Source organism: Eubalaena glacialis, chromosome 1 (genome assembly GCF_028564815.1).
Source record: "Eubalaena glacialis isolate mEubGla1 chromosome 1, mEubGla1.1.hap2.+ XY, whole genome shotgun sequence".
NCBI lineage: Eukaryota > Metazoa > Chordata > Mammalia > Artiodactyla > Balaenidae > Eubalaena > Eubalaena glacialis.
The window spans coordinates 184,672,336-184,697,424 of record NC_083716.1 but is presented as its reverse complement, the minus strand read 5'-3'; the positions used below and the strand labels follow the sequence as shown (position 1 = coordinate 184,697,424).

The window sequence follows — 25,089 nt, the reverse complement described above, 5'->3', positions numbered from 1 at the left end:
CTCAATATTGCTGCAAAAGACATTTGCAGATTTGTCCAGCAAGATTTGGATTTGGTAGCAAGAAACTGAAAACCTTTATACAAGCTGTTTCAATGAAATTATGGGGGCACAACCAAAACTGATGCAGTTTGAGGAGTGAATGGGATGTGATCACTGACCACAGGTGATGAGGAAAAGTCCTGTGTGTCCTCACAACCTTTGTAGATGCTTGTTAAAAACAGTGAGGTGATCACATTTGATCAGAGACTTTACTACCGTAAGAAGCTAGGAGCTAAGCAAGATCACTTTTGTGTATTTCTATCTAGTCAGGATTGCGTGATAGCTACATTGATGGTTTATATGAAAGGGGTACAGATATTGCTGGGTTCCCATTGCTGTGCTCTCTGTATAGAGCAAATCCAGAGGGTAACTGGAACAATGAAACATCTCCATCTTTCTGCTGCATCCCAGGAAACCCTTTAGGACCAAACAGAAACTGCTTAGAAGGAGAAAAATCAGAGTATTCTGTGGCAGGACTCAAGAATCCCCTTGTCTTGATGAATCTCAAACTTTGCTGGCTTGTTGCCTTTCTAGGGATTCTTAGAGGGGACAATGCTACATCCTCCCAGACTGCGGTTTACCAAAGGGCCTGCTCCTGCAGGAACAAGGTACTCTTATTAGCTGATGATTCCTCCCTGCTCATCCACAAGAGACTGTACTCTTTCAGAAGAAAGTGGCTGTGAGATTCTTGTGTGAGGTCACTCTCCCGCTCCCTTTACTGGTTCTCAGAGTTTTACAAAAGTAAATGAGAACTCTCAGCGCAAAAAGACTCAAAAGGTAGAACTTATTGTTAACTTGGTCAAATTAGATAGAATAAGTAAATTCCTATGAACTTGTTAACCAAACTTCCAGAAACGGAGACCTGATTGAAATAAAGAGGCATTTATTGGGGGTTTGTTAGGACTGCAGCCTGGGGAGACACAGATTCAAGAAGCACTTGAATTGTGTTCCACTGGACTACAAAATGGACAAAGCTTATAAAGTCAAGAACTGCAGAGCCACAGTTAGTTACATGAGTTATTTACCAAGAATTATAATTGGAACTGGCAAGAAGTAAGGGTGCTTGTTAAGCAAGAATTGGTTGGGGTCCAAAATGGTTGCATAGTTATGAAGAGGAACAACCTTGAGACCAGCTAGCAGATGTTGTTTTTTAAATGGCTGGTGTCCTTAGGTTTGCTATAGTTCACAGAAAGTTCAAGTTCTCGGTGGTGCAGGGAAATATCTGAGACCAGATCCTCAATGGCTGCTCAACTCTATTTTGTATGCCTGAGCTATGATTATTCCATTATGATATCAGTTTGTCATTAGACTTAATAGATTGGCAGGTAGAGAGGCTTAAGATCTCAGAATGAACTCCAAAATGATGTTGGCTCCAAGTTTTGGCTCCGGAAAATTTAAGAATCATAACAAAGTAACCAAGGCATTTATTTCATTAAAGTCTTAATCTCACGTCATACACAAATTTAATTTCAGATGTATCATAGACCTAAACAAAACTATAAAACTATAAAATTTGTAAAAGATAGCAAAAAGTATGGATTCACAACTTTAGGATAGGCAAAATTTCCTAGAAAGGACACATAAAACAATACAATACACAAAAACTGACAATTCACACTTGATCAAAATTGAAAACTTTTGTTCATTAAAAGAAAATTGGGATATATGTATATGTATAACTGATTCACTTTGTGTACACCTGAAACTAACACAACATTTGTAAATCAACTATACTTCAATAAAAATTTTAAAAAAATAAAAATAAAACAAATAAAACTGCTTTAAAAAAAAGAAAGAAAAATTGGTTGATAAAAGGGTACAAACTTTCAGCTATAAGACATATAAGGTTTGAAGATCTGATACACAACATGGTGACTATAGTTGATGACACTACTGTATAACTGAAATTTGCTAAGAGAGTAGAACTTAAATGCTCTCACAAAAAAAAAAAAAAGATAAGTATGTGAGGTGATGGATGTGTAAATTAACTAGATGGTGGGAGTCCTTTCACAATTAAACAAAAAAAGAAAGAAAGAAAGAAAATAATAGACAAGCCACAGACTGGGAGGGAACATTTTCAAAACATACATCTGACAGAGGATTTGTATCTAAAATATACAAAGAACTACACTTCAATAATGACAAACAAAACAAAAGAACGTGTTAAGTGGACAGAATTCTTAATCTGTAATAATTGTCTGCTTCACTCATTCAAATAGTTTCAATGTAGTGAAGTTAATAGCTTTTATTATTAAAAAAAATAATAATAAAGGAAGTAAGCAAAGTTGATTTAAATAAAGGGAGTGGGTAATATGCCTTAAATACTAAAAGCGTGGCGACGCAACACCCGGTGGCAGAGATTTTGAGTTTCAGGGAAATTTTTCTGTAAAGTAAATAAAGATAAATTTTGAAGATTGAATCTACAGAAAGAGACTTGTAAATAGTAAGAAGTTTTAATGGCAGCCAAACTAAAGTTTACCATAGTAAACTATGAACCAAAAGAGCAAAATCTGTTCCGTTATGAAGATGCTGGCCCACTCTCCCACAGCTGGGAAGCGGTGGAGCCCTGGCAGTCGGGCTCTAGAGGCTGTGCTCTAACCACCGTGAGACACTGCCTCTACTGTGGCCCTGCTTCTATCACACGGATGGTACATACCTTGGGTCCGTGTTTCTCAAAGTCCTTGGTCAATAGGTCATCAGGTTGGAATGTTCCTAGATTAATATATCAACTAAAAGGAAGTTCTGTGGCTAGATTTGGGAAATGCTGAGTTTAACAAAATAAAATGTGTTACTTCGCTTTTCAGAGCCAAATATGCACTGAGATTCTCTAAAGTTGGTAGTTGCAGAGGGAATTAGCTTTCCCAGATTTATTTGTTTGAGATTTGTATAGATTAAGGCTGGGACTGATAGCGTATATATAATATATACATTACGTTTGTGCGTGCGTAAGTGTGTAAATATACCTTATAACATCCAATACTGACTCAAGCAAATGTGAGTTTATTTGTTCTACAAAACAAGCAGTCCGGGGCAGGGCAGTCCCGGGCCAGCCTCATTTCTCTTTCCCTTTCCACTCTAGACCTATAACAAGCTGTCAATAGGATAGGGAAATAACATCCTCTTACAAAAAACATTGCAGATGATTGGGCATAACAATATAATCTTTCCTGTACAACAAAAGCAGGCAAGTGAGCATAGACCAGACATGGAAGTTGAATCAGCAAGCTACAGTGTCTGCCACAGTACACACACACATGCACACACAAACACACATACACTTGCACACATATGTACATGCACGCACACACACACCCCACCTTTTAATTTATTTGTGTTCCAAAGCATTTCGCAGGACAAGTATTCACATCTTTGGGAACTGTGGTCTTGAGCCACATTATGTCCCTTTGATAAAATAACTACTTATAAAAACATCCTGATATAAAATACTTAGCCTTTAACATGGGCTGTTGTTCCATTCCACATTGTAATAGATTCCACTGTAGTTGCACAGGTGACAATCTATGTCACAGACTGTTACTGGAAATATCTCGTCGTGCATTAGCATTCACTGTTATGTCAAGGTGATATACATGAGCAAAATTTATTTTTAAGCCAGGAGAATTTCAGAAAATTGAATCATGTCTAGTTATTAAAGTTTTTTTTCCTTTTTTTCTGAACCAGGTGCTATCTTATCATGCAACATGTTCAAAAGCTGAAGTTGACAAGTTTAAGGTAAGGGAGCAAATGGTGCCCTAATGGTGCATAAAGTTAAACTTCCCAGGGCTTTCGGACCCTTTATTACTTGTCTCTAGAACTAGGTCTGCCCACTGAATGTTGGGGGAATAGAATTAGGGGAAGGCATGTTTGCATATTTCAGTTTTAGAAGGTAAGAGGGACTTATATAGAGCTGAACGGCCCCTTCATGATCGTTTAAATGATTCGGTATTTCTTTCTTTTTTTAAGTATGCAGGGTATCAGAAAAAGATCTGTGTAACATGGTGAGAATCAGGATGCCTGCTTTTGGCATTGGTCTTACCTCTAACTTTCTGTTCACTAAAAATCTTAGGGCTTTTATCTTCATCTGTAAAAACAAGTGAAGAGATTAGGATAATAGTAGCTACCATTTACCAAGTGCTTACTATGGGTCAGGTACAATACAAAGCATGGTGCCAGTGAGGTGACAGCTGACAACAGAGGAAGGAGACGGAACAGCCAAAACCACAGCAGTCAGGGTCCATTTGCTGTAGAGATAAACATCCTACATACCACCTAGAATATGAGCACCAGCAGGGCAGTGCTTTTTGTATGTTTTGTTCACTGCTCTATCTCTACTGCCTTTCACAGTTCTTGGAACATAGTAGCACTCAATAAATACTTGTTGAATGGTTGAATGAATGAATGATTGAATCAATCCAAAAGGCATTAGTGTTCTATAACTCAAAACAATTAGTCATTAAGAAAATGTTCAAAACATGGTTATATATAATTTTTTATATTTTATATTATATACATTTGATAAATATTTCCATCAAAAATATTTAAAGCTTTTTTACTTCAATCAAGTTCAGTTACCTAGCAATTCTACTTATGGAAATAAGTTTCCATAAACATTTTACTGTTTTTACTGTTTTGTGTTTTATATTTTTACCGTTTTATAATCATCTTAATTGCTAAAAGATGCAAAGGGGCAGGCAGGGAGAAATACAGCAAAGCTCATAATGGACTAAATATGACTGCAGAAGCTATGTGATGGGACATGTCTAGAGCTAGAGCAGCCAAAATCAATAGCTGTCTACTCTCTAAAAGTATTGCCCTATGTTCAGGCTTAATTCTTTCCTTAGAGTAAGGCAAACACCATTGTCTTGGAATTTGCCATGCTTTTTTTATTTTTAGTTCACAAACATACTAAAAACATGAAGTATTTAAATCTGAGGAAAAAAGAGTTATTTCATCTTAAAATGATCAAGATTATTAACTAAAGTGATTTATTCCAGATTTTATCCTGTAAGATATTAGTGAATATCTTGTTACAATATAATTGAGATATAGTAGATAATTTTAACCTAATGGCTTTTTTTCTTGATATGTAAAGTAAATAAAGCATTATCATAATCGGTAGCTGATGTCTTATCATTGCAGTGGGCTTAAAATAATCCTGCACATAGAAAAGTATTTACTGAAGTTTCACAGTAGAGTGTGTGCAATGGCAGTTTCCTAACATTGTAGCTAAATCACAGTAAATAAGTGCTTTGTTTTGACCAATATATACAAATAAACTATGCATATATTCAAAAATATTGTAACCTTAGCTACTGCAATACTTTTTTAACAGAGCTAGTACTATATATCTATATGTATGCATGTATAATATATATATTTAGAGAGAGAGGGAGGGAGAGAAAAGAGAGATTTGAAATGTAGAATCAGAGTTATCCATGAGATTTCATGAGTTAAAGAATGGCTGCGTTTCAGTGTGTTGGATTATGCCCAGCTGGGACCAAGCTACTGATCAGTGATTCAGAGATTAAGCCAGAATTTTGGGAAGAAAATGATTTCATCATCAAGTGCTAACAGGATCTGGAGGTCAAATACATACGTACACAGGTCAGACTCCAGTTGCAGCCTAAGCTTCACCATATCTGGGATTCAGACATGTCTAGAAGACCAGTGAGATGTGGTCTGTTTACATGAGAGACTAAGAGGCCTTCTGAGTCAAAAACTCTCCCTGTTGGGAGTTGAGGCCACGGGCCTCAGTGTCTGGATGATTCCAAGTTCAGCATGGAGTTTGTCTCTTGGATTTGTCTCTTACTCCAGCTTCCCATGGATTCATGTTCTCAGCTAAGAACATGAGGGGACACAAAAGGCACGGGCTTTAGTATGGTTTCGGTGCATTAAATTACCCCAAGAGCACAGGGATTCCAGAGTGTCAGTAGCACACAACAGGAAGCAGCAGCCCAATGGAAGGAAGCATCACTATGGACCAGAGGCAAGACACCTGCCTACCAACATGACCAGCAGAGGCGGAAGGACTCACTGCGGGCTGAGTGGTCACATCTTAAGGACAAGAACCTTGAGTACTCCCAGAAACAGTAGGAGAGATGGAGATCCCAAAATACTGGAGAGTGTGATACATACCATTAATCACTTTCAATTCACTACTATTTGTACTCCTAGGTGGTATGGCCTAAAGGAACACAGATTTCCTATATGATAAACCTGTAGTGAATCTTCAATAATCATTCATGCTAGGATGATACCACATTACCTTTCCTCTTACCTTGTCTTCCTCTTTCACACTCTTCCATGTTTGGGGATTTCTCTTCCTATTCTAGAATGCCATAAGGCAGGGGGAGGGTGTTTCTGTTGCTGTTTTGTTTGGTTCGGTTAACCCTATTTCTCCTGTTGGGAAAAATCTCCTTGAGAGGTGTGTGGTGGTGGGTGGGTGAATGGTGGTTAGAGAGTGAAAACCGTTCCACAAGTGCCCCTAGATTGTCTAAGTAGAATAAATAGATGAAACAACATATAATTGCTCATCCAAGAATGTCAGAACCTAAGCCCATCTTTGTCATTCTAATATATCATTATACCTTGGGAAACAGTCCTTTATGTAGGGCCCCCTGTACACGAAAAGATCACAGAACTTCCTCGAACTAATGAGTTAACTTTTTAAAAGTCTGATTCAGGTTATAATATTAGTTTATCCTTTATGGGTTGATGCCCTGTGCATTGAATGAGGAAACCAGGATCTAAAGAATGGTTTTTATCCTCATTAACATTTACTGATCTTCCTTGAACTTGAAATAAGAAAGATGTGCCCAGAAAATTTGTGCAGATTTTAGTGCCTGTTTACATCTCTTCTGCTCTGTGCGAACAAGAATAATGTATAAAGACCATATTGTCAATTAGATCTCTTTGAAGATGACTCGTTTAAAGGCTTTTAATAACCTGAAGATGTCAGCTGTGATAACATAAGAAAATGAGTTTAGTACACCAATTATATGCTTCCGTAATTTTATGCACTTTCCTAGGATTCCAATGCGGTGGACAGACCAAACAGTTATCACTATATATGCCAGTTTACCAATTAAAACCAACTCATGGACGTCCTCATGTTATATTGCCATCTTCTATCATCCCTTCTCTCAATTCCAAACTGCAAGGGTTATGGCTGCAATCAGAGGTGAACTCGTTTACAGCACTATTTAACTGCCTCAGTAATTAAACGCCAATAACTCATGTTGAGTGTTTGGGTTTGGACTGCCTCTTGCATATTTCAAGTTTTCAATGTTATTGCCTAGGCCACAAATTAACATCCCGGTAAAGCAAATAAAGTACTGAGGATAGGTGCTCCCTGTGGCCTTTACATACCAAAATACGAACGGCTACATCAAAAATAAGATCTTATGGCCTCCTCTGTGCGATGGATGGCAGGGGACAGGCTGAGCAATGGGATGTGATGTACTATTTTTTTAAGTAATTAAGTTTCAGGAGACACGTTTGACCCATGAAATATTCAGATGTTATAATAAGAAGTTCCTGCCCTCAGAACCGCCCTTGCCGTTATGCCGGTGGATGTGTCTGTCATAGGGCCCTGCACAAGGGTCCCTGCACAGGGAGGCAGGGGTTGGGACTGATCCCCACCTGGCTGGCCAAGTGCACAGGATGCTTTTTAGTAATGGAGCCTCCAGAGGGCGCATCTTTTTCTAATTGCAGGAAGGCAGCAGGTGTGCTGACCACTGCCCTGCCAGCTCCATTTGCGGAGCTGTGGAAAAGCCCAATCCTTGCAGCCGCTTCTTGCAGAGGACAAGTGCACTATATAGAGAGGGGAGAAGTGGCACAGGGCACTGCGTGGCAGAGGTTTGGGTAGCTCGTGTTCCCCACCCCTGTCAGTAGGGAGCATCTTCCAGCTGCTCTCCCGCAGGCTGGATGCTCCCACAGAGGTGCCTTCACGGCCCAGGGGTAACCCCAGGCCTCAGGATGCCAGGGAGGGAAGAAGAGCTCTCCCTTGTTTCTCTAGTCTCAGCCCTCACAGCCTTCATGAAAGGCTGCCTTTGGGAATCTCAACAATGACTTTCCGGTTCACTCCAGCTTATTTCTAAGGTTGTTTAAAAGATGACTTCGCAGCATTATGAACAGAATTTGGGTATCATCTTACACCTAACCTATTCTGTCTCCTCTCTGGTCCCCCCCACCTCTGGAATTGAGGGGGTTGTTTTGACTTGAAATAGTATTTATGCCGAGTTTAATATCTGAGATTTTTTTATCGTCAGGGAAAGTTATTGAACCCTCAGCAAGAAATTGACTGCAGGGGAAACAGCTGAGTCAGCATCCTAAAGGGCATCTTCTGCTCCTAAGGCAGCAGACTGAGCTGACGGCCTGAGCTGCTTAGGACAACCCCATAAATATGTGGAGTCCTTGTGTTCAAATGTCTATGTGTTCATACACAGTTCTGTTTATGAATTGTGTCTTAATCAAATGCCACATCAGAAAAAAAGATGCTTGTACATTGTCATTCCTGAGTGTAGAAAATACTGGGGGGGGGGGGGGTGATGTGAGGGGATCCAGGGCTGCAAGTCCAGGCTGATCTTTGCTCCTGCTGAACTGAGCGTCTCTGAGTGGAGGGCTCTTCAAGGACCCACCTGGCCAAATATGTCCTGTGGTGACCCTGACCTCCTCTCAGATCCCCTTAAATAGCCACTATTTGTCACTTCTTTCCATTTGCAAGCTGTCTCCCAAAGGGCACTATGAACATCTACTTTTCCTGGGCGGAGATTCTCCCACCTTCTTGCCTCTACCCATTAACACAGCTGGGTTCCCTGCCTTCCTTACGTGTCACACTTGAAGGCCCAGGGAGTCTGAGCCTGAGGGAATGAAATCAAAGGCAGTTTGGTTTTGGTTTCAGAGCAGTGACAGTCCTGAAGGTCCAGGGAAGACAGCAGTGTAGGGCGACAGGGTGGCCCAGTTAGAGCCCTGACCCCTGAACGATGAAGGGAACTGTAAAGGCCAAAGGGCTCAGAACCTTCCAGAACACTAGGGCATCTGGGCCTGGATCACTCTCCCATCTTTCTGGTTTTCTCTAGTAAGAGCCATCTGCAACTATAGAGATGGAACCGGAAATAAAGAACCGGTAGCCCCTCACTTCAATGATGTGGGCGTGACTTAGCCATCACAATGGTTGGTTTTCTCTCTGCTCTTTCTTCAGTTTAGGTAGAAGCTACAAACTCCTGACTGTCACGCTCCCCTCACCCTCCTCTCCAGATGCGCACTGTAGATGTAATTGTGCAGTTATCTTTGAGTCCTCACGCCCCCCACTCTCACGTGCTGTCCCCTCCATTCGGACTCGGAGCGTCTCTCGTCATCCTCACAGCCATCACCGTTCAGATCCTCCTTCTCTCTCACGCAGACGGTGGCTATGCAGTGCTCTCCTGTCTGGGCTCCCTGCTGCGCTCCCAAATTCATCCTGCACACAGCTGCCAGATCAGCAGTACTCTTCTGTCGGTGCCAGTGTCCTTCTCAGAACGCTTAGCATCTGCTATAAGCCTTTGGAGTCCATCATTACAAGTTCTTTCAATGGGCATTAAAAGTGCTCTGAGCTCTAAGCTCCAGTTCACTTTTCCAGCCTGTTTCTCATGCTCCCATTTACCCACCCTTCACACGAGTTCTATTTGATGTTTTCTCTCCATACTTTGCCCTTCCCTATCTTTGTTCCCATCCTGTTCCTCTCTCTGCATATTTAAAGTCCTAACAGGCCATCTGATCCTGCTCAATTGCCCCCCCCATGAAGTCATTCTAACTGTCCTTCAGGCAAAAGTGATCTGCTCGTTCTTTCACTGTACTTACCAGTGTCTACCCGGTGATATAAATCTTCGTGCACCTGTCTAATCATCTGGTGAAACTAGGAGCATTTTTAGGTGAGAGCCCTTGTCTAATTCATTTTTGTAACCCTTCAATCACCTAAAGCCATGCCTTGCTCCTGGGTGCTGGAGAAATTTCTACCAAGTGACCAAATTCATTGAACTGTTTGCAGTTTTGATAGCAGAGGAAGTTACAACATGTGAGTAGAATTTTGAAGCAGGTGTCTATGACATTGAGAGTGTCTGCAAATCCTGCCTCAACCCCTTGTTTTAAGCTCTTGATTATTAGTTTTCTGGATTTCCTAAGAAGAATAAACTATATGAAAATAAAGGGATTCATTGTCTTTGTTTAAGATGTTCTCTTTGGAGTATTCAGTAATGACAATATCTGTCCTTCCTTGCTCTACAGCAGGGCAAATGCCCGTTGCCATTAATTCTTAGTTGATTCAGCAATTTCTTTAATGTTAAGTGAGATTCTTCAGTCACATGTCCTGCTACCAGTACCCTGCTGACTAAATTCTTTAAAACTATTATTTTCTTGAATCTCAGGATTCCTATCTAGTTCTTTTTATTTGTATGAGCCTGTATTCTTTCCCTTCTACCTATTTTTGAAATTATGTACTGCTTTGGTAATTCTGTATGTTTTCTCTCAGTTGAAAATGGATCTATTCAAAATCTTAAAAGCGTGTACAAATCATGATTCTGTTGGTTCCAAGGCACCATCTGAAATATGAAATTAGGAGAGAGTGTCTGATTGAAGGGTATTCTACAGTCTCAGTAGCCAGAGCTGCCCCTTTTAAGGCAGTCTTTGTAAGGCCACAGACTCAGTAAGGCAAGAAAGAGCAAACATGTAAGCAGACAAAGCAGCCACCAAACCTCTTGGCTCATTTAAAATTTCTAGGCCTCAGGTTTCCTCATCTGAAAAACAAAGCCATCTCCAGCTATAAAACGCTATAATTTTACAAGCCTGTAAAACTTATCTATAGGAGGGAAGGGGAAAATAAAACAGAAAGCAACATAAAGTTGACAAAACATCTTGGGGTCCTTATAATTTCTAAATACCCTAAGCTTTAAATTAAACTTTGTTTAAAAACTTGGGTGTTTGGTAGAAGATTTGGCTCAACTTGATTTAGTTATATATTATAAGTGATTTCCAAAGCCCACCATTGCTCTTTTACATTTGAAGGGTAAAATAGTACAATAATACTCGTGAGGAAGATACGTGATTATTTTAGGTAAGACAAGAGTCTCAATCTCTTCAGAATAAAAACTTATACTAGTGCTACCTATAAATGTTTAAATGATAATATCTTAAATAATGACTTTGCAGTATATAAAAACCTTTTCATACCTTTATCTCACTTGAGCCTCACAACCTCTTGGTGAGGGCAGGGTTATCACAGCTCCATTTTACATATGAGACAACAAGAACCAAAGCACCAGCAAGAACAATGCACATGCTTGGCTTTGATTTTTCTCTCCAGTGTTTTATTTTGACTCTGAAGACAGTGCTTCTTTCCAAGTGGCTGAATAGGAAAATGTAAGCAATATCATGGATTTTTATCCTGAAGCCACTTCTTTTGATCTAACTATTATCTTGGAACCTTCATGGCATTTCAACAGCCGGGGGGCCAAATAAGCATGAATGGTGATGATGTCTGAGAAAAGCAGAATTTTGGGCTGAACTTAACATAGGCATTTTAAAAGAGACTTTTCGTGGTATTCTTTGGGCAATCAATATATTTTATTATTAGCTATTTTATTAGAAGCTTCTTTTTGTGTTGTGGTTGTGCCGTCCATGTGACTTCTTGCCCTGGGGTTTCAGACTGCTTAGAAACCTAAGGAAATTGGAAACAGCAAACATTATGAAGATATTGCATCATTCTTAGCAAGAGGGTACATGATCCATTATTCTGACATCTTGCTTGTCTTCCTTACAGTCTGATTGGCTATCTAGCCATATAGAAATCTCTCGACATCTGGAAAGCTCAAAGGAAAAAGAGCAGTCTCACTTTATTATCCTGTGCTCTCCAGACCTGCCAAGTACCTTGTAAGAAAGATAACAAGGATATGAGATTGCAAATATCAGTTTAATGATAAAGCACTTGTCAGGAGATAAAGTCTTATGTTTAAGGCATGAGAACTCATGAACTAGAGACTATTTGGGGGAAGATAGGAAGTGAAGAATGTGAGACTGGGTTTATGTTTGTATAATATTTCCTAGGGTGATGTATGATATTAGGGACATCATGAGCAATAATCTGCATATCTGCAATATGATGACTTTAACACAAGACATTTAAGGTAAATCTTTGAGGATTTTTCGAAGTTATTCTGAATTAATCTCTGTATACTGCCCCAATTTGTGTGTGTGTGTGTGTGCACTTTAGCTCAAAGGGATCAGGTGATTTGGAGTTTCAACTCTGGCTTTAGAAAAAGATCTTACGGCATTCATTGTTTCCAAAGAGAAAAGCAACAGAAAATCTGTGAGAAAACAAGATCTGAGATGAAACACTTTGGCCACTGGGTGCCATCCTTGCTCCACGCAAGGATTTGCTGAGCTGCATTTCTAGGAAAATGGTTAAAACCCAAAAGACAGTAATTTAAAAGTAATTCCAAGATATAATAATGTTTGTGTGTGTGCATGACCTGGAATATGTTAGTGACACAGGCAGCTTATTCATTTGCCCAGGCGCGAGGCAGAAGGATTGGGAAAATCTCCCTCTGGTTCAGCCTTATCAACAAAGCCTGGTCAAAGCCATCCCACTGGCTGTATCCCAGTGAGCTGGCCAGTGGGTGGCAGGGGAGGCCCCTCGGAGGGGCTGGGAGTTGATGGTGAGATGATGTGGATGGTGAGGTGGTGTGGTCAGTACCCAGAGGTCATCTGGTCAGATGCTGCATTATTTTCATTGTTGCATGCATTGCAGCGTGCATGTAACAGGGCTCGAACCCAGCCATCTGAGGGGCTGTGCTCTGTCCCTTCAAAAGCCGCCCTTTCATTACCAGAGCTGGTGGAGCTATTCCGCGCTCTCCTTCCTAGGAATGCTGCTTGTTGGTGGTATAGTAACTCTGTTTCTGGTGCTTTTGTTTCCCTAGGAGCAATTCATGGAGTTTTTACAGGCATCACCTTAACCAGCCATCAGAAGCCCCATAGTCAGTGACACAATATCTGTGCAAGATTTTGCTGTCTTTGCATTAGACACTCATATACATAAAACCAAGAAATTAAACTCAGTATTATGAACAAGAATAACCACAGAGACTATTCTTAGACTGTCATGTAATACAGGCTGATGTTTCCATCCAGGGCCTCAAACATTTGGTTGGGATTAAAACGAATTAGTGTGTGAACAAGCAAGAATTTTAATAAAAATTGAAAATTTGTCAGTCACACTATAACAGAGAAAACTCTAGAATCCTTTCTGTGAGACCATGTTGTAGAAGGGATCCAAGCTCAAAATAGATTTTGCCTCATGCCCCCAGGCTGGGGGCCATGCAGCTGGCCTCCTAGTTGGCCCTAGAAAGTGGCCCAGAGCAGCACCTACAGGTACTTCTTTAGATTCACTGTAATCAAATCCATACACCCATGAAAGGACAGTGTGAGAAGAGCTGGTGAGAACTTATGAAAGGGCAGGCTCTTTTCAACCTATCCTGGGATAAAAGGCTTATATACTATTCTGCTGTTAAGCATCTCCAGGTGGATGGACTTTAAAATACATTTTCTAGGCTTACTGTAGGATAACCTGATACCAATCATTATATACGTCTAAATATTGCTGTTCGCTCAGAGTAGTGCTATTATAGCTGTAGCATGCTTGCTGATTCAAAGTGCTTTCGTAGCTCTTATTTCATTGAATGTTAACAGAGGCCTTTAAAAGAGGCGTTGGTGGCTACATCCTATTTATGAATCAGGCAGCTGAGGGAGACAGCTCACTGCCAGTTTGGGGGACTCACTTCTTGCTGCTGAGGTCCTTTCCTTGGACTCTGCTGCCCAGTACCTGTTCAGTCCCCTCAGTGTGACGGTCACCTGGAAAACAACAAACGTTTCATGAATGTTTTGTCACGTGCCAGGTCTGTTTCCGGTGCTTTACCTGTATTAACTCATTTAATCCTCACAAAACCCCTACTATTATTTTTCATGTTTTATAGATGATGAAACTGAGGTACAGAGAAATGCCCAAATAATTATAGGGTACAAATGAAAAAAATGAGATATAGGTAGGCACGCTGAATTTGTTATATTCCCTTTCAAAATGATGTGGAACCCTTTTTATTTTAGATTTTTCTGGTCCTGGCTTGGCGCTATCCTTATGGTCTGATTATGAGCCCTTCTGTAATTATGGCTTAGTTCCTTAATAGACGAGTTCAGATTTCAACAGATTCTGCTGCGGGTGTTTGGGTTGGTTGGTTTTTGTTGTTGTTGTTGTTGTTTTTTATTTTAACATCTTTACTGGAGTATAATTGCTTTTCAATGGTGTATTAGTTTCTGCTGTATAACAAAGTGAATCAACTATACATATACATATATCCCCATATCTCTTCCCTCTTGCGTCTCCCTTCCTCCCACCCTCCCTATCCCACCCCTCTTTGTTTTTAAGGTTACATAGTTTGTAAAGTAATCCAGCCCTACTGTTTCAGCAAGTGTGCTTTCTCTGCCTTTAGCATTCTGGAAAGGAAACTTCAAGGGATAGGTTTATGGGATCTAAAAGCAATTTTCCCCCCAGGGTAAATCCCAAAGAACTCTTATGCTGAATGACCCCATTCCTCTCTCTACTAGGTTTATTTTCCTAACATATTATAATTCATCTCAGGCCTTTCCGGAGGCGGAAGGGAGTTCTGTGAAAACCAAGCTTTGTGATGGTTTCTGCAGGAACAGGTGGCCATCCTCACCACTGGGCTTACATGTGTCAAAGAAGTCCGTGAAGCACTGAAGCTAGATTTTAAGGAAGGACACTTTGAACTCTTCCCCCCACTACCAAGAGGAAAGCCCTAGAATTCAGAAAAGAAAGAGAACAGGGAGAGATGCTTTCTATGACTTCGTTGCTCCAATATGAAAAATCATGGGAATCTCTCTCCCTTTAAAACCATGGAGAAATTTATGCTTCTGCCTGAAATATCTTTCAAACCATCAGTGATCTTGAATATAGCTTTCCTCTGGTTCTCTGAGAAGTTATGTGTGAGAACAAAGGCTGGTTATTTTGATAACCCCCTTGAAAACCAAATGTCCAAGCATCGGATTGTTAGGGATGTCTCTCTGTGCAGTGGGCTGTGTTCAGCATCTCTCCCCACTGGAGCGCCTTCTCTCCCTGCACAGTAATTCACTCATGAGAAGGCAGGATTGCTTAGGGTGCAAGGTCCCAGATAAATCTTCTATACGTAAGCCCAGAGTTCCTCCCAGGAAGCGTTACAAACGGGAGTACACTGCATACCAAAAGGAAGATCTGCCCCACAGACTGTTTTTGTGAAGCCAACTGACCACTCCTGGAACTGGCTGCAGCAAGCACCCCAGTGGTCCCTCAAGCCAAATGGACAGAACTATGTCACTGCAGCTTGAGCCCCCAGTTGTGCTGACTACAGCCTGGCTTTCCTTACAAAGGGGTCACCGTGGCCTCTGTCAGGGCCTAAGTTTCTCATCTTTCAGCAACCCCGTCTAGAAAGAACTATTCCCAAGTTCCAGTTTGGAGAATCTTAGGGAAGTTTTCCAACTGGTCCAGTTTGGGTCAAGTGCCCACCCCTGGACCAATCAACTGTGACAGGGGCATAGTTGAAGAATATGTCAGCTCCCAAGACAAAACATGGTTGGAGTGGAAGAAGGACCAGTGCCCCAGAAAGGAGAGAGGTAAGAGGCGGATAGTATCACAGCTGTCCCTCACAGGTGAGGTGTATATGCACGTATCTTTCAGATTCCCTGAGGCACAAGTGAGGTGCTCACAATAGCCCCTTCATAATTCATAATTTGTAGACACTGAGTGATACCCGCCAGTGATCTATCTGCTGAAGTGGTTTCTCAAGAGACTTTGTCTAGATCACATTATTGAAAAACAAGTTCTATTATGTCCTTAAAGCATTTCTGTATCCAAAGCTAATCCCACTGATGGTCACCCTGATTTGGCTCTCAAACTCACCCAAACCTTATAAAGCAAATAAATATAACTTCCGGGGATGTGCCAACTAAATTGGCCCAGGAGCTCCTCATTAACAACTGCTTCATCTGGTCCTATCATAACAGTGTCTTTCTATTGTGCTTGAACACTGGAGGCTCTGATGTATAACCAGAAAAGCCCCCTTCAACTGGATCCACCAATAAACCAGAGATACCTTCTGGAATAGTCATTTTTTCGTGAACTAATTAGGACCTACTAAAGAATTAAGCAGATCAAAGCCAAACATCCCTATATCTGATGTTTGAAACTCACAGTAAAATAGCTCAATTCCTGATCTACTTCCTGGCCTCATTAGAATTCAGTTAGTAGAAGGACATTCTTTCCTAGAGGCTCTTTGGCAGATTTGTGTATGAACAGTTAACCCAGTGTTAGCAAAAGCAGTTACTTGAATCCAAACAGCTCTCCGGCTGCAAAGAGAATCCCAAAGCTGTTTAGACAAGACTTTGCTTATCCTCCCACCAGGATGCAAATATTTTAAGTGGACAGAGGGAGATAAAATGCAGTCAGTGCTGGTCCTGACACTGACCACATCCTGTGGCCGCCGGATATTTGGACTTGAAGGTCAGGGGAGGAAGTTGAAGGAAGGGGCGCTGGAGACAAGGAGACAAAGAAAAATTTAAAAGGCCTCCTTGACAGTGTTTAAATTATTTCCCTGAATAAACAAGTTTGGACTTTAAAATGTATCAACACAGAACTACAAAAGATATGGAGAAATACACATATATTTCTAGGACAGGTAGAACTGCTAATCAGACCATGAAAACAGGGTATTGAGGGTAAGACAACCTTGAGGGGTTTTTTTCTTTCTTTTTTCCCATAACCGTTCTTCAGATGCCTAAATGTAGACTCAGGGAGATTTATTTTTCTTCTACAGGGTATGTTATAGTTGTCACTCAGCCTTGAAATAGTTTTCCTCTCCAGTGGAACATCAGGCCAGTGATATATTTGCATAGTTGTTTCCACCTGTCATTTGTGCCAGCCTCACGCGTCACTATGCACAGAACGCCCAACCAGCCAATGGCAGGCTTTTAAGCTGCTGCATTTATGGGACATGTTTTCAAAGTATTCGCAGTCACCCAGGAACAGGAAAAGGCATTTCATTGGCTCTCTCCCTGTCAACTAGAAAGGAGGACAATCGGATGGACTTCATCTGTGAAGATCAAGATGAGGCAGTGGAAAGGTGGGGAGGCCGGATGTTTGAATAGCCGAGCCTCTCAGTGGCAAATGTGATATTTTATAAGTATAAAGCATGATGTTTTTGTCCTCCCCCTGGCCAGTAAAAATCTAATGTTAAAGAATAGCACTGTCACCAGGCAGGCAGTTTCCATCTGCAGTGTCATAAAGATGCATAAAAGATCAAACTTGGCCCCAGGTCTTATGTGCCCGATCAAAGGAAGTGCTGCTGAATATGGAGCCTCAGTGAGAAATAAATTAGGGCAGGGCTTTTTGATGTGGAAACAATTAGCCTCTCTACTAGAGGTGGGATGCCATCTATAGTGGGTATTCTAAATGTGATGTAAATCCCTTAAGTTACTTTATCAATATCTGATCTTGTGAATTATCTTGCCCTTAAAAATTTCTACCTCCTCTTCAGGCTGACTCCACCCCCCAACCACCCCCCCCCCCCCCCCCCCCCGCCCAGAGAAGAACCAAGGTACAAGTCAAGGTGACCTGGGCTCTGAATAGCAGGCTATTGGGCCACCCCAGGCTCCTCTAATTTCTCCTTCAGGTGGTCCCGTGCAAGCCACACAGGAAAACAGGGTTTTCTCTTTCTGTTTTTACTCTTTTCTTGTTACTATAGGATAGAAAATTAATATTGACTGCATGCATATGTGAAATCAAAGCCATTAGGGAACCAAAGAGCAAAACAAAGCTGTGAAAAGAACTCGCCATAAACCAGACAAGGAAAAAAATAAGTTCTTCAACTGACAGCACCCAGTCCTTGCTGAGGCCCCGGCCTCTCTTCACTTCAGGCCGTATGATGGAAGGACATACGCTCTCAATAATTAAAAACAGCTAAACTCTAAAGGCTTCAATGCCAGGAACGTGTGCATATCCTGTCATTGGTTAAGGACGTTAGTGGAATGCAGAGCAGGCAGTTGGTTGTGAGAGCTCACTCAGTGCTCAGTGTAACTCTTCCTTGCCCACGCCCCTGAGCAACCGCCCTTGGCCGCCTTAGGACAGCCAAATGGAGGGAAGGTGCTGTCTGCTCTCCCGGAGAGTTCGTCGGGTTGGAAATTAACCACAGTCAATAGTAATTATAATTAACAACGGGCAACATATTAACAGTAGATCCAATACGATTACATGCATGTTAATTCTGTACACTCACATTAATAAATTAGTATGTGAATACCATTTCTGTGTATCTCTAATGGGTATAAATATAATACAAATTTGCCTTAGCTGGACTCTAAGCTACTTGAAAATTGCTGTATCTCCAGTGCCTAACACAGTGCCCAGCATATAGTCGGTGCTCAATAAATATTTCTTGAGTGACAAAAGCAATATATTGATGACTGAACTGAGGTATCAGCCAGTGACACAAAATTTATGAATCTGCGTGAGTTTCACAAATGACAAGCCTTGGAAAGTTATGAAACATTTCAATCTTCTTTTAACTGTTTGGGTGTATGTTTCTAGTGGAAACTAAACTCAGGAGACGTGAGTTGTAATTTTGTTCAGTCACAAGTCTATGAGATAAATATTATTATTACCTCATTTTATGGGTAAAGAAACCGAGGGCTAAGAGATACAGTAACTCACCCCAGGTCACAAGCATAAGATTTGAACGCAGGTCTAATCCAAAGCTCATGCTGTTAGCATGGTGTGAGTCTGCCTGCACACCTGCGTATTTTTTAAGTACTGGTATGTGAGCCCGTGGAGCAGGACATGCTGCCTTTCCCCGCAGCATTAACCCTTCTGCTTCAAAGCACAGAGTAGAACGTTGAGGAGAAAATGCTTATGTTTCAGATACCATTTTGGAGATGATACAAAATAAACTGAGAGTCAAGATGCAGGATGGATAGAAAACCTAGAACTTTCTGAGCTCTGAACAGGTCATCAGGCTCAGACTGGAGTCCCAACCTGTTTCTCGTGGTGGGCTCTGTAAGGCGGGGAAACGGATTGTCTGGATACAGTTTTGCCACCTCCATCACTAGAGCTGGGTGCAAGTCCCAGCTCTGCCTCACACTTCTAATTCTACCGTGGGCAATGCCTTAACCCCTCTGAACCTCCCTTTCCACAGTCAGAAAAGTGAGATAATAGGAACCGCCCCGAGGGGTTGTATAAGGATTAAATGAGTTGACAGTATGGAGAGAACTGTATTTATCCTGGCACATTGCAGATGCTTGATACATATGGAACACCTCTCTTTCTCCTGTACCCTCAAATGAAAAGGATAAAGAATCTCATTTGTTTAGCAGACTGTGAAAGGAGTCCATGGAATTATCCAATTTTTCTCTCTGATCTTATTTAATTGATAAATGTTGGCTCCTATTTAAGGAGGAAAAGAAATGCATTCTCTGTTGCATCAAAACTCTAGAAAAACTCAGAGACAAGGTGCAAATTTGAGCTAGAAATTTACATTCAACAAAGCTTTCCAAGGCTCCAGCTACCAGGCTGTTGCCCCGGCTTTCATTTCCCAAGTAAACTGCACCAATGATGGGCGTTTCAGAGGCCTCTGTCACCTACTAGCTCAAGTGGGAGACAGACTACCCTAAGTCATGGAGAAAATCTTGGAAGGTTTACCTGCAGCAAGAGGTCTCACCATTTTTTGTGGAAGAGCAATTCCTCACGTAAAGCCATGATATTAGCAGGTATGGGTTTTCAGGAAAGGTTCTGTGTGAAGCAGGCAGCCTGTCCCTTCCCGCTGAAAATGTCAACAACCAAGGAGAAGGAAGCATGGGCCTGTGAAACCAGCACATCAACACATGGGCTAAAACTTCAGGATCAATTGATGATTCAGATCTCATCCCAGAGAAAACCTTCTCTGCCACATCAGAGCTTTGGGGGGCTTTTTTCTCTCTCACTCGCTGTGGTTCTACATACTAGAAAGGGGATAATTGGGATGCAGAGGTGGCCTAAGTGGCAGGCCTAGGTCAGAGTGAGTGTCCTGACTGGACATTAGACTCACCTAGGGATGGGACCTTTTAAAAACAATACCAACACCTGGGCATCACCCCCAGACTGATTGAAAAGAAGTGGGGCAGAGGGCTGGCATTGCTATATGTTTTAAAACTCTCAGTTCATTCTATTATGGAGCTAAGAATGAGAAACACAGGTCTGGCTTGTTTCCAAAACTGGTGTCTCACAGAGCACCATTCCATGGAATATTAATACGTGTCACACATCCACAATAAGTGTTCTGGTAAATACTCAATTCAATAAAGTTAAATAGGTGCTTTACTGCACCATTTTTGAGACTTTATACCCTCGTGGGCATTGTGCCTCATCTGGTAGGGTACATATCGACTTTGCCCAGCCATTTTTGACCACATCTCTGTCAAAGCCTCTCAGCTAAGGGTGTCTATATCAGGGTGCCAGGGAACACCAGCCTGAGCACACTCTGGCCTGGGTCCACACATCATCAAAGGAAAGAAAGACACAGAGAGTCCTGAGAACAATGAGTAGGGACATCCGGCAGTGGCCATGCTCTGTAATCTGAAAAGTCATGGAACGTCCAGATCCTAGCATTGATACTGTTCTGAGAATAAGCCTTTAATTATTATGTTTATCATTAAATAATAGTTGCAATAAAGACTTGTCTCAGGAATTTCCAAAGAGCAAGTCACTTTAATTACAGTAATGTATGTTGCAAAGCTGCTCCATTTTTATTGTCAGTATTTCTACCCTGAAAAGAAAATGTATTGCTGTTTTGAGTTGTAAATTGCCTCAAAGGAGGGCAGCTCCTAAAGATGCATCTTGCCTTAGAATATCCAGAGATGCTCAGAGAGCAGGGCTTTACCTCCAACTGGGGATCTTGGAAAGGAGGTGGAAATAAAACGGAATTGACAATGATACTGAGCCTGAGTATGTACAGGAATTAACGACGTACTAACTATCTAACTGCCTAAAATAAAAATGGGTAGTCAGTGATTTGTATTTTACTGGGCAGAGGTGGCAAGCTTTCTTATGTGCCGCTGAGATTATGTACTGTTGTAAATGAAACCTCAACTCCAATTTTCAGGGTCTGAGAAGGGAGCTCTCTGAGTCTGCATCTTCCCTTCTGCCCAGGACGTTCTCTAAATATCTGACCTATTCCCTTTTCCAGTGACCTCATCATTTTTCTGTTCGTAGTGTCAGTAGTATATAACAGTTAGCAATTTCTAAGTCATAGTAACGTAGTGACCGTACTCCATCACAAGCATCCAGGGACCTCAGAACTTACTCAAGTTATGTGTGATGAAAATAATAGTATTAACAATTATTATTATCATTATTATTATAGCTGTCATTTATTGAGCACCTACTATGTGCCAGCCACCTTATATGTCATATCGTAATTTAATCATAAAAACAATTCTCTGAGATTAGTGATTTGGCCCTTCTTGGCCTAAACTACAGCTTAGAGAGATAAAATGACTTGCTCAAGTCAGCATCAAAGCTGGGATTGGAACTACTGTCTGTAAATGCTGTTTGCAGTAAGGCCTGCTCTTAAATGTATGGTATACCTTGTTCCATTAGTTAAAGGAAATGACAATTAATATAAAGGAGATAATGATATATGTTTATAACTTCATATGTGAACTATTTCAGTATATTGAGACTTTAATCTCTGAATATAATTTTACAGCATTTTTTAATTTTTAAAAGAATATTTGGCATCATATAATTGTGGTCCTTATTTGCAAAATGGTTTATGGGGCTGCAAAGAGCAGATTAGTGGATACATACATATTTATACAGACAAAGATACACATACATGTACCAGCTTCTATTCCGTCTAGTAAGCATCCTTTGATGTCTTTATTAGGGGAAGATGACTTTCTAGACCCATCTCTGTGACACATTAACTCCTAGTTGTTTGGGGAGCTGTGATATTGGATTTGCTTTGTCTGGCCACATTTCTTTAATGAGCCCCTTCATGACACATGTATTGATGAGAAAGCTGGCTGGAGTGAGGAACATGTCTGTAGCCATAGAAAATAACAAAGCTAACTTGCTTCTTAATCCCACAATCACTACCCAGAAAGAGGAGAATAATGTTTGACATCCTTAATCTGACTGAAATATGAATCTAATATTTAGTGACCTCTGGGAAGGAAGTGTAAAAAAGAACAATAACAACAGCAACAAAAAGCAGTTAAAAGATGAACTCCTATCATCTCCAGCAAAAATAATGGTAGATGGTTGCTAAAATATATTGTGTCTCACGGGAAACTAGTCTACTCTGGCCTATACTTGCAATAACATACCCCGTATTTGACTCAAAGAAAATAGCTTTTGGCAGTTTTCCACATTATTTTCACCACCTAATTCGAAAGCAGAAAATTTCTAGTTATTTCGATATTTTATTTTTATTCCCCAGAAAACAGCTTCCGATGCCCAAGAATAATTTTATCAGTATAAATAATCTACCTTCAGGTGTTTTATGTCATATTCAGTGACAAACTATGAAATGTAACATTTTTTCTTTGACAGCCCATGAAATCCATCATCTATTTTCGTAGATCTTTCATTCAGAAAAAGATTTGAATTTTAAGGATTTATGGTCCTATCAGAAATATTTGAATTAAAGATTTTCAGCTTTTAAAATCAATATCAGTATTTACTAGTAAAAACCTAGAGTCAGTGGGTGAAGTGTTATTGTAATCATTTATCCTTTGTGACCTTTAAAAGAATAAAAAAATAACTGCTGTCTCATGCCCGTAGTTTATATCCAGCCACACTAGATAAGAACAAGAAGCTTTTTTCCTTCACCCTGCGGTTCATGACTCTTGCAAGAATTACCCATATACTGTTGCTAGGAAGCCAAGGGCACTGAATGAGCTCAGTATTTAATAAGACGTTAATAGATAAGACAAAAGAAGGGCTTTATTTTCCTGGTGTGTCTTTGTAAGAGTAACTGGCATGATGAGAAATATGACTTGATTCACTTTTAGAATATAAATTTACAGTCTGTCTACTCTCTTTCTTAGATGGGTTAGTGCACAGTTCTATATGGATCCATAAAATGGACTCAATCTAAAGTTTCCATGTAATCAAATCATTATTATAAAGGAAAACTATTTCTTCTTAGTGGTAATTACAATTTTTAAGGATATTCTCTCTTGAATAAACTATATTATTTATCATTTATTTGATGAATTAAATATGTTTCCATGTGGTGGAATTTTCTTGGTATAGAAGTATAAATAGGACCATGATGTTAAATGTATCATCTAAAATGCCTCATAGTCAAGGCAAAGCTACATAATGCTACTAAGTAGGTCAGATCTAAGACAGAGATGGAGCAGAGCACCCTGAATGTTTGTAAATTCTGCCTCAAACTGGAAGCCCTTGACCAGGAATCAGGAGATCCTGATCCTGACTCTGACACCGATAGGTGCTCTCACCTTGGGCAAGTCATTCAACTTCTCTGGCATTAAACTAGAAGACACCAGCCTTCAATCATTTTCCAACTTTCTGAGTGATATTCAGAGGCCCACACCTCTTCTCCTTTGTTTCTAATGAGCTGAGCTGAGGATGAGACAAAGGTCTCAAATGCTCTCCTGAAATCCCAGAATGCTACAGGCAATACAATGACAGGCAGGCTGCAAGTCGCCCAAGAACCCAAAGATTCAAAATGGAGTTCAGAATTAGAAGGACCATGGGTGGGGCGGGGGGGGCGGTGTGTGTGGAAGGAATCATTCCAGCATCCCTAAGGATTTAAACTGGTCCAAGAGAGCTGTTTGGAATGCTCTCCTTGGACAATTCTTTCCTGAGTTCAGAGATTCCGAGCCACTTGGGGCTTGGCCCAGACCCTCCCTAGCAGACTCCCTGTACTGCCCTCAGCCCATCTAGCTGGGAAGTGTGGTGACTTAGGTGCAAGGAGGGCTGGAACCAGCTGCTGAGAGTGCAGGGCCCACAGCAAATGAGTGCAAAGTGGAGCACAGGACAGGGCAGATCAGGGTAGTTCCCAGAGCAGGTGCAGACTCAGAGATGGGAGCCAACCTGTCAAAACAGGGCCCAGGTGAGGGACCATTAGGTAGTATTTCAGGAGCAGTGAAGCAGGTCCCTGAGAAAATCTTTGGTGCTTCTCAAGCTACTCCTTCTCCTCCACCTGTGTGGCGAGTACTCCAGAGTACTTGGTGTTACATGGAGGCCACAAGTCAACCGTTTCCCCACTGCATCTTCCACCACCACCTCAGTAAACCTTCAGGACATTTCTGCTCCCCACTCTAAGCAGCTGAGATCACGAAATGTTTTCCTCCCTTCTCTTCTCCTCCCCTGTGCCCACCCACCTCATATCCACCCTCCAACCCTAAGTTTTGCTGTCATAGTTTTTAATACTTTCTCATCTAGGTGGTTATTAGGTTTCCCCAGGCAGTCAATATCTATCTTATTTCAGTAATCCTTATTAGACACTTATATTAGATAATCCCAGTCAATCTTTTATTATCTCCCAGGTAGATTGAGCTCTCTATATTGCAAGTTTCATTGCTCAGCACAATTTTTCTCTCCTCTTCATCTTTCACTCTCTCGGAATCTCTGTTCAGGCCCACTTTTTGGTTAGGGCCTCTGAATCCTTACCTAGCCACAGATATATTTCTCTCTCACTGGCAGGTGAAGCTCATCTTTGCTGGGCGTAGGAAACTAGGGTTGCATTTTTTTTTTTGGTCTCACGTGTGCTTAGATGCTATCCTTTTGCGTTCAACGTTGCATTGAGAAATAAATACCAGTCTGATTCTTCTTCCTTTTTAAGTTACTCATTGTTTCTGTTTGGCAGCTTGTAGATTTGTTTTTCCTGCTACCTTAGTTTTCAGGAATTTTATCAGAACATGCCTGGATGTAGGCCATTTTTCATCATTTCTACAGACTCTGGTCTTTCT

General features: G+C 41.0%; 1 protein-coding gene across 1 annotated transcript in view; it reads left to right on the top strand.

Moving 5' to 3' along the window:
• The window catches only part of PDE11A (phosphodiesterase 11A), a 437,737-nt gene that overhangs the window by 269,737 nt on the left and 142,911 nt on the right, over window positions 1–25,089 (top strand). The window contains exon 10 of the mRNA XM_061202501.1: window positions 3,721–3,771. Within this exon, the coding sequence (XP_061058484.1) occupies window positions 3,721–3,771 (51 nt within the window). The remainder of the gene's footprint in view (window positions 1–3,720; window positions 3,772–25,089) is intronic.